The following is a 10,393-nucleotide window of genomic DNA, read 5'->3' on the forward strand; positions in this document are numbered from 1 at the left end:
TAGCCTAGCCAAACGACCCAAGTTCACCCATCTTGAGGTTATCTTGAGAGGATTTCGGGGGCTTAGCGTCCCCGCGGCCCGGTCCTCGACCAGGCCTCCTTTTATTTACACACCCCCCTAGGAAGCAGCCCCTAGGAGCTGTCTAACTAACTCCCAGGTACCTATTTACTGCTAACAGAGGCATCAGGGTGTAAGAAACATTTTGTCCATTTGTCTCTGCCTTCACCGGGGATCGAACCCGGAACCTCAGGACTACGAATCCGAAGCGCTGTCCACTCAGCTGTCAGGCGCTCCAGGTGCACGGTGTATCATAACCAAATCTAAATTATATGTATGTAGCTCACCACATATGTAAATGTTCTCAGCCGGGCATCGCTCGGGCTGGTTAAAATAAGTTACGTTACGTTACGCTACGTTATGTTACGTTAGGAGTGTTGATAGAGTGACGGTGACGAAGAGGAGTACATATGTACTTTCCACATACCTTCTGTTGGTACAGTGTAGGTACCTGGTACAGGCCAGCGTTACAGAGGAGTACTGTGACGGGATGCAGTCTGTAACACTGGTGACAGCGCCAGCACTGTAACACCACCACCACAATCACCACCACTACCACCACCACCACCACAATCACCACCACTACCACCACCACCACTACCACCACAATCACCACCACCACCACCACCACCACAATCACCACCACCACCACCACCACAACTACCACCACCACTACCAGCACCACCACAATCACCACCACTACCACCACCACCACCAGCACCACCACAATCACCACCACTACCACCACCACCACCACAATCACCACCACTACCACCACCAGCACTACCACCACCACCACCACAATCACCACCACCACCACCACCACCACTACCACCACAATCACCACCACAATCACCACCACTACCACCACCACCACAATCACCACCACCACCACCACCACCACCACCACCACCACCACCACCACCACAATCACCACCACCACCACCACCACAACTACCACCACCACTACCAGCACCACCACAATCACCACCACTACCACCACCACCACAATCACCACCACCACCACCAACAACTCCATCGAGTATTCAGCCACTATAAGGAGCTGAACCTCACAACTCTAGAAAATAGAACAGAAGGGAAACGATACAAGATACTGAGAGACGTGTACAAAATGTACAAGAGCAGCCTCTTTTAGGCCAAAGAAAGCAGGACAGGAACGTACAGGTGGAAGCTGGAAGCACAAAATGATCTCAGAACATAAGGAAGTACTTGTACTCTCTACGGGTCGTCAGCAAGTGGAATGCTCTGAAGGAAGAAGTCCTGAGAGCCACCTCCATCCACGACCTTAAGGGTCGAGAAGGCATTTGAGGGTCTGAATAGTTAAGTTATAAGGCAAAGGGTTCAGTAAGGCTCTTAGATAGGGGCCTGGAGAGCCTGTTCTGACTTCCTCGTTGTTATTGATAGATGAGTACTACCACAACACTTCTACCACCATCACCACCACTACCACAACACTTCTACCACCATCACCACCACTACCACAACCACCACCATCACCACCACCACTACCAGGATTTGCCTCACATTCCCGGCACAGTGACTCATCGCAGCTCTTTGCTCTTCCTCCACTGCTCTCCCAGTTCCTCCTCCCACACACACACTCACCCATGCACTCCCACACACACACACTCACACCCACACACACACACCACACACACACACCACAGACACACACACACACACACACACCCACACACTCCACCACAGACACACACTCCACCACAGACACCCACACACACACTCTCTAACCTCTTCTCGCAACATTCTCCCATGCATCCCTTCTATAACCCCCTCCCTCCATCCCTCCCACATATGCTGATTCCTCCCATCTCCCAAACACTCCCACGTCACGAAATTGTTCCAGTTACAATTCCCCTCAATGTCCTGATGTTTACGGGCTATTCATGCCCGTGCCACCTCTTGGGTGGCTTAATCTTCATCAATCAATGTCCAGACCAGTGAGGGGTTGGGTTAGATATTTTCAGTCACGTTCTTGTGGTCTGTCTAATGCCTCGCCTGGTCTAAGGTGGTCTAATGCCTCGCTTGATCTAAGGTGGTCTAATGCCTCGCCTGATCTAAGGTGGTCTAATGCCTCGCCTGGTCTAAGGTGGTCTAATGCCTCGCTTGATCTAAGGTGGTCTAATGCCTCGCCTGATCTAAGGTGGTCTAATGCCTCGCTTGATCTAAGGTGGTCTAATGCCTCGTCTGGTCTAAGGTGGTCTAATGCCTCGCCTGATCTAAGGTGGTCTAATGCCTCGCCTGATCTAAGGTGGTCTAATGCCTCGCCTGGTCTAAGGTGGTCTAATGCCTCGCCTGATCTAAGGTGGTCTAATGCCTCGCTTGATCTAAGGTGGTCTAATGCCTCGCCTGATCTAAGGTGGTCTAATGCCTATTAGATGGTCTAACATGTCTCTTCCAAACACAACACACAGATCTTACTATGTATGAAGACAGCACTCCATCATTGTGTCATATATTCACGGAGGATTATAGTTGGGCTGAGATGTTTCTGGGTAATGTTAAAGTCTTATCTTTTTCTCACCTGGTTTAGATGGTTCAGTGAAGATCAGACCCGCCAAACACACACCGAAACTACGACGTTGGTACAACGTTCGAACAAGTTTTAACACCACCTAACCAGTTATAACAACCAATATAGCAAGTTGTAACAACGTTCTAATACGTCATAAACACGTTAAGCCAAGATGTAACAACTTTATTACAAGTTGTAACAAGCGGAAAATAGAGACAGTTTCGGTTTGTGTTTCCAGGGGATGCTCTGTTAAGTCCTCCTTAGGGATGCATTTGTTTTCCCAAGTTTCTGCAACTTAATCATCACTAAATTCAAGTTCAACCAAGTTCCTGTGTCTTTAGATTTGTTACTTTGTTAAGGCCTCCTCCATGTAACATATATATATAGTGCAATGTTACTACATATGCACAATGTAATATACTACATGGCAATGACAACATTCCAACTTGGAACATTTACAGGACTTGCCTCCACACTTGGTAAAAAAAACACATTTTTTACTTTTCGTGTAGGATTTTGTTTACATAGGCTCCCATATGCTATAGATTTACATTTGTGAATGATTGAACAATCATTTGCAGTCTCCGTGGTGTAGTGGTAAGACACTCGCCTGGCGTTCCGCGAGCGCTATGTCATGGGTTCGTATCCTGGCCGGGGAGGATTTACTGGGCGCAATTCCTTAACTGTAGCCTCTGTTTAACGCAACAGTAAAATGTGTACTTGGATGTAACAACGATTCTTCGCGGCAGGGGATCGTATTCCAGGGACCATAGGATTAAGGACTTGCCCGAAACGCTACGCGTACTAGTGGCTCTACAAGAATGTAACAACTCTTGTATATATCTCAAAAAAAAAAAAAAAACGTTTAAAATTGCCAGATTTGAATGCAAGAATGATCTAGGACTAAGGATGAGATATTGATGTATTCATGAATACATATTCATGTATTCGTGTTCAGTGGAAGGTAAACAGGATTCTGAAATACTGTAGAGGGGGGGGGGGAGAGAAATATGCTGGGGGATGATTGATGTATAGTATGTATACTATGCTTACATAGAAATATGAATCACTTTATGATTTTCATTCTATAATTCTCAGCTCAGAGTGCCCCGTCGCGTGTAAGTCACCGCTGTGTAATCAATTATTATTTACTGAATCTGTAACCTGAATTATTTAACACAAACAGCTATATATCTTAAAGTTGTAAATAGGATGTTGTTTACAACTGTAAACAGCGTGTTTACAGTTGTAAACACGCCCCTAGCATTCCGCATCCTAGTATTTCACCTTTGTAAACGCACATTAATGACACTGTAAAAAAGATCCCCCCCCCCCGAACACTGTTTCTGTAGGACAGATGTAAATCTGTGTATTTATGTTTGTAGGTTAGGTTAGGTTAGGTTAGGTTAGGGTAGGTTAGGTTAGGTTAGGTTAGGTTAGGTTAGGTTAGGTTAGATTAGGTTAGGTTAGGTTAGGTTAGGTTAGGTTAGGTTAGATTAGGTTAGGTTAGGTTAGGTTAGATTAGGTTAGGTTAGGTTAGGTTAGGTTAGGTTAGGTTAGGTTAGGTTAGGGTAGGTTAGGTGAGGTTAGATTAGGTTAGGTTAGGTTAGGTTAGGTTAGGTTAGGTTAGGTTAGGTTAGATTAGTCTTTTAAAGGCACTACAATCAACCACAGATTGTTCAGTACATCACTAAAAGGGTTATCTTGAGGTTATCTTGAGATGATTTCGGGGCTTTTTAGTGTCCCAGCGGCCCGGTCCTCGACCAGGCCTCCACCCCCAGGAAGCAGCCCGTGACAGCTGACTAACACCCAGGTACCTATTTTACTGCTAGGTAACAGGGGAATAGGGTGAAAGAAACTCTGCCCATTGTTTCTCGCCGGCGCCTGGGATCGAACCCAGGACCACAGGATCACAAGTCTAGTGTGCTGTCCGCTCGGCCGACCGGCTCCTGAAAGTTAGGGTTAGAAACAGATCTCTCACCCTGTCCATGGAGGACAGAAGAAAATGTATATATATGGTGGTTAGCAATGTAAATGTCCGGCCACATCTGTGGTAGAAAAATAATAATAAAAAAAAAAAACTGACTAGGAAATGATTCACAACGCCTGTAGGTTATGAACGCCTGTAGGTTATGAACGCCTGTAGGTTATGAACGCCTGTAGGTTATGAACGCCTGTAGGTTATGATCGCCTGTAGGTTATGATCGCCTGTAGGTTATGATCGCCTGTAGGTTATGATCGCCTGTAGGTTATGATCGCCTGTAGGTTATGATCGCCTGTAGGTTATGATCGGAGTCAAAGGCACTTCCGGCTTCGAACACTTGGCTCGCTATAGCACCTTAAGATTGATTCTCGCTATAATACTCACTCTTCTTTTTTTTTTTTGAGATATATACAAGAGTTGTTACATTCTTGTACAGCCACTAGTACGCGAAGCGTTTCGGGCAAGTCCTTAATCCTATGGTCCCTGGAATACGATCCCCTGCCGCGAAGAATCGTTTTTTCATCCAAGTACACATTTTACTGTTGCGTTAAACAGAGGCTACAGTTAAGGAATTGCGCCCAGTAAATCCTCCCCGGCCAGGATACGAACCCATGACATAGCGCTCGCGGAACGCCAGGCGAGTGTCTTACCACTACACCACGGTGACTAGTTCTGTTCTTAATTCATGCCAAAGTTGCGCTTGCATTAATTCTGCTGTTACTTTTTGGCGCTAAGTAGCCTTCAGCGTATCGTGTTAGACGTTATGGCTGTCCCCGTGTGCCTCTACGCCAGAGGGCCTCTACGCCAGGCACTTCTACGCCAGTCTGATTCTTCAGCATTAACTGGGGTCTCTTGTATGGAATAGTAGCAAACGCGTTCTAGCAGTCGAGTAATATGCAGTCTACCCAGTTATTCCTGTTAATACGTTTGTTGTCAAGAAGTGATGGTTCATCTCTGAATTTTTGGAGGTAATGTTTACAGTCTCCTGTAAACTGCCAGGTCTCCTTAGGGCTGGTCTCCTTAGGCCTGGTCTCCTTAGGCCTGGTCTCCTTAGGCCTGGTCTCCTTAGGCCTGGTCTCCTTAGGCCTGGTCTCCTTAGGCCTGGTCTCCTTAGGCCTGGTCTCCTTAGGCCTGGTCTCCTTAGGGCTGGAGCCAGATTCACGAAAGCACTTACGCAAGCACTTACGAACGTGTACATCTTTCCTCGATCTTTGACGGCTTTGGTTACATTTATTAAACAGTTTACAAGCATGAAAACTTCCCAATCAACTGTTGTTATTGTTATAAACAGCCTCCTGGTGCTTCGGAGCTCATTAACTGTTTAATAATTGGAAACAAAGCCGCCAAAGATTGAGAAAAGATGTACAGGTTCGTAAGTGTTTGCGTAACTGCTTTTGTGAATCTGGCCCCTGGTCTCTGTTAATTTGCAGGGGCCCCTATCCCCCCTTCGCCTCTCGTTAATCTAATCCCCTAAATTACATTTATATCTGAAATTCTATCCCCTAATTCTGAAAATACAATTCCATCTTCACTATAGCATTTCTTGGACATGCCAAGATTATTCTCATGGCTTCATTTTGTACCGTCTTCAAACTGTTTAGTCTACCTGTGCCCAAACAAGATATATGTGCAGCAGAATCCATAAGGCAATCACGGGTGATTACTGTTGGATTGTGAAATGTTAAATAGGATTAATATTTGTGGGGATTAGTGCGCGCCTCCTTTGAGGGGACGTTGAAGTAGAGGAAGGTAGAAGTAGCTATAAGACAGAGGTCACGACGTCTCCGTAGAGTGCAGTCGCACCTGTTACCTAGCAGTAAATAGGTGTTACCTAGCAGTAAATAGGTACTCAGGAGTTAGTCAGCTGTCACGGGCTGCTTCCTGGGGGTGGAGGCCTGGTCGAGGACCGGGCCGCGGGGACACTAAAAAGCCCCGAAATCATCTCAAGATAACCTCAAGATAACCTCCACAGATCTCCAGTATCAGCTAATGATACTGGTAATGTCTCCAAAGGGCCACAACTTACGGGCTATTCATGCCCGTGCTTCCTATTGTGTGGCTTGATCTTCATCAATCAATCAGGTAGCCTAAGATACTCTGTCGTTTTGAGATGTATTATATTACCTCACAAGGTAATCAAATCAGGTCACAAGAAAGAGTCAGTCCTCAAGAGATGTGGGGGTTGGGGGATCCATCAAGCTCTTAAGTGTTCACTTACGTGTTCACTTACGTGTTCACTTACGAAGCCTGTACGTCTGTTCTTGACATGGGAGTTACTTTGCGAGTTGGGAAGCCCCACGAGGGTGGTTATAAGAAGCTTGGCCCGAGGACGACCTTGAGGGCCTTGAAGGCACCGGTCAGGGCACCGGTTAGGGCAGAGTGCCTTCCAGTCCTTCAAGGCAAAGGGTATGTGCCAAACCTCCAGGGCAGGGTCCGCACTCTTACCCCTTCAGGGCTGGGTACAGACTACCCCTTGGGGCAGGCAGGAGGACCTTCCAGTCCCTCAGGGGCAGGCAGGGAGGACCTTCCAGTCCCTCAGGGCAGGCAGGGAGGACCTTCCAGTCTCTCAGGGCAGGCAGGGAGGACCTTCCAGCCCCTCAGGGCAGGCAGGGAGGACCTTCCAGCCCCTCAGGGCAGGCAGGAGGACCTTCCAGTCCCTCAGGGGCAGGCAGGGAGGACCTTCCAGCCCCTCAGGGCAGGCAGGAGGACCTTCCAGTCCCTCAGGGGCAGGCAGGGAGGACCTTCCAGTCCCTCAGGGCAGGCAGGGAGGACCTTCCAGCCCCTCAGGGCAGGCAGGAGGACCTTCCAGTCCCTCAGGGGCAGGCAGGGAGGACCTTCCAGTCCCTCAGGGCAGGCAGGGAGGACCTTCCAGTCCCTCAGGGGCAGGCAGGGAGGACCTTCCAGTCCCTCAGGGCAGGCAGGAGGACCTTCCAGTCCCTCAGGGGCAGGCAGGGAGGACCTTCCAGTCCCTCAGGGCAGGCAGGGAGGACCTTCCAGTCCCTCAGGGCAGGCAGGGAGGACCTTCCAGTCCCTCAGGGCAGGCAGGGAGGACCTTCCAGCCCCTCAGGGCAGGCAGGGAGGACCTTCCAGCCCCTCAGGGCAGGCAGGAGGACCTTCCAGTCCCTCAGGGGCAGGCAGGGAGGACCTTCCAGCCCCTCAGGGCAGGCAGGAGGACCTTCCAGTCCCTCAGGGGCAGGCAGGGAGGACCTTCCAGTCCCTCAGGGCAGGCAGGGAGGACCTTCCAGCCCCTCAGGGCAGGCAGGAGGACCTTCCAGTCCCTCAGGGGCAGGCAGGGAGGACCTTCCAGCCCCTCAGGGCAGGCAGGGAGGACCTTCCAGTCCCTCAGGGCAGGCAGGGAGGACCTTCCAGTCCCTCAGGGCAGGCAGGGAGGACCTTCCAGCCCCTCAGGGCAGGCAGGGAGGACCTTCCAGTCCCTCAGGGCAGGCAGGGAGGACCTTCCAGTCCCTCAGGGGCAGGCAGGGAGGACCTTCCAGCCCCTCAGGGCAGGCAGGGGGACCTTCCAGTCCCTCAGGGGCAGGCAGGGGGACCTTCCAGTCCCTCAGGGCAGCCAGGGGGACCTTCCAGCACTTACGAACGTGTACATCTTTCCTCAATCTTTGACGGCTTTGGTAACATTTATTAAACAGTTTACAAGCATGAAAACTTGCCAATCAACTGTTGTTATTGTTATAAACAGCCTCCTGGTGCTTCGGAGCTCATTAACTGTTTAATAATTGTAAACAAAGCCGCCAAAGATTGAGAAAAGATGTACAGGTTCGTAAGTGCTTGCGTAACTACTTTCGTGAATCTGGGGGCCAGATTCACGAAAGCCTTTTGTCTTTTCAAAACTCATTCTCTTTACATTAAGGTCATAACTCGGGGGTATATTCACCAGAGAACTTGATACAACGTGATCACCCTGGCTGTTGTTACACTCGTGTGTCAGAGTGCGAACAGCGACGTCTAACAGCCTGGTTGACCAGACCACTAACCAGGAAGCCCTGAGGCAGAGACCGGTGCGATGAGTTCTTGAGGTTATCTTGAGATGATTTCGGGGCTTTAGTGTCCCCGCGGCCCGGTCCTCGACCAGGACCCCTTCCTCCACCCCTAGGAAGCAGCCCGTGACAGCTGACTAACACCCAGGTACCTATTTTACTGCTAGGTAACAGGGGCATAGGGTGAAAGAAACTCTGCCCATTGTTTCTCACCGGCGCCTGGGATCGAACCCAGGACCTTAGGATCACAAGACCAATGTGCTGTCCACTCGGCCGACCGGCTCCCGTGAACACAGGTGTTCTCCACCGTCAAAGTTCATGGCGTGACTAAATGTATTTTAACTCACTTTCCAACTTGTTCAACAAAAGCTTAAGTTGCTCATTAGACTTAGAAACTTTAGTAACAGTTTATATAGAGCGTTGCAACAATGGAGAAACTTTAGTAACAGTTTATATAGAGCGTTGCAACAATGGAGAAACTTTAGTAACAGTTTATATAGAGCGTTGCAACAATGGAGAAACTTTAGTAACAGTTTATATAGAGCGTTGCAACAATGGAGAAACTTTAGTAACAGTTTATATAGAGCGTTGCAACAATGGAGAAACTTTAGTAACAGTTTATATAGAGCGTTGCAACAATGGAGAAACTTTAGTAACAGTTTATATAGAGCGTTGCAACAATGGAGAAACTTTAGTAACAGTTTATATAGAGCGTTGCAACAATGGAGAAACTTTAGTAACAGTTTATATAGAGCGTTGCAACAATGGAGAAACTTTAGTAACAGTTTGTATAGAGCGTTGCAACAATGGAGAAACTTTAGTAACAGTTTGTATAGAGCGTTGCAACAATGGAGAAACTTTAGTAACAGTTTATATAGAGCGTTGCAACAATGGAGAAACTTTAGTAACAGTTTATATAGAGCGTTGCAACAATGGAGAAACTTTAGTAACAGTTTATATAGAGCGTTGCAACAATGGAGAAACTTTAGTAACAGTTTATATAGAGCGTTGCAACAATGGAGAAACTTTAGTAACAGTTTATATAGAGCGTTGCAACAATGGAGAAACTTTAGTAACAGTTTATATAGAGCGTTGCAACAATGGAGAAACTTTAGTAACAGTTTATATAGAGCGTTGCAACAATGGAGAAACTTTAGTAACAGTTTATATAGAGCGTTGCAACAATGGAGAAACTTTAGTAACAGTTTATATAGAGCGTTGCAACAATGGAGAAACTTTAGTAACAGTTTATATAGAGCGTTGCAACAATGGCTGAACTAAACAGGTTTATATTAGTCGAAATGAAATTACTTTTTTGGTGGGGCATAAATGGAATAACATTTAGATTACAGGGTTAATTTATCTTGTTATTTTGATTTCACATCTTGTTACTCGGGAAACCGTAAGATAATGTAGAGTTTTCTGGTTGAAATAAAATCAATTTTGTTTCAGATCCTGTTATGTAGTACTGTTGGCTGTATCCTGATCCTGTTGTGTGGTACTGTTGCTTGTGTCCTGATCCTGTTGTGTGGTACTGTTGCTTGTATCCTGATCCTGTTGTGTGGTACTGTTGCTTGTATCCTGATCCTGTTGTGTGGTACTGTTGGCTGTATCCAGATCCTGTTGTGTGGTACTGTTGCTTGTGTCCTGGTCCTGTTGTGTGGTACTGTTGCTTGTATCCTGATCCTGTTGTGTGGTACTGTTGCTTGTATCCTGATCCTGTTGTGTGGTACTGTTGCTTGTATCCTGATCCTGTTGTGTGGTACTGTTGCTTGTATCCTGATCCTGTTGTGTGGTACTGTT

The 10,393-nt window shown here is 47.6% G+C and overlaps 2 protein-coding genes across 2 annotated transcripts; one reads left to right on the forward strand and one right to left on the reverse strand.

The window, feature by feature from the left end:
- Positions 1–2,059: 2,059 nt before the first annotated feature.
- On the reverse strand, positions 2,060–4,601 carry LOC138361675 (uncharacterized). Its single transcript, XM_069320885.1, has 2 exons — positions 4,593–4,601; positions 2,060–2,467 (listed from the first exon to the last, which is right to left on the reverse strand). The coding sequence occupies exons 1-2, from the start codon at positions 4,599–4,601 to the stop codon at positions 2,060–2,062; spliced, it is 417 nt and encodes a 138-aa protein (XP_069176986.1).
- A 2,260-nt stretch (positions 4,602–6,861) lies between these two features.
- On the forward strand, positions 6,862–8,238 carry LOC138361676 (collagen alpha-1(III) chain-like). The gene has a single exon (XM_069320886.1). It carries the CDS (start codon positions 6,862–6,864, stop codon positions 8,236–8,238), a length of 1,377 nt encoding a protein of 458 aa, XP_069176987.1.
- Positions 8,239–10,393: the final 2,155 nt, after the last annotated feature.

Source organism: Procambarus clarkii, unplaced genomic scaffold, assembly GCF_040958095.1.
Source record: "Procambarus clarkii isolate CNS0578487 unplaced genomic scaffold, FALCON_Pclarkii_2.0 HiC_scaffold_598, whole genome shotgun sequence".
NCBI classification, from domain to species: Eukaryota; Metazoa; Arthropoda; class Malacostraca; order Decapoda; family Cambaridae; genus Procambarus; species Procambarus clarkii.

Bases quoted from the DNA above. Each gene is read 5' to 3' on its own strand.
- LOC138361676 (XM_069320886.1), top strand. From the start codon at position 6,862: ATGGGAGTTACTTTGCGAGTTGGGAAGCCCCACGAGGGTGGTTATAAG.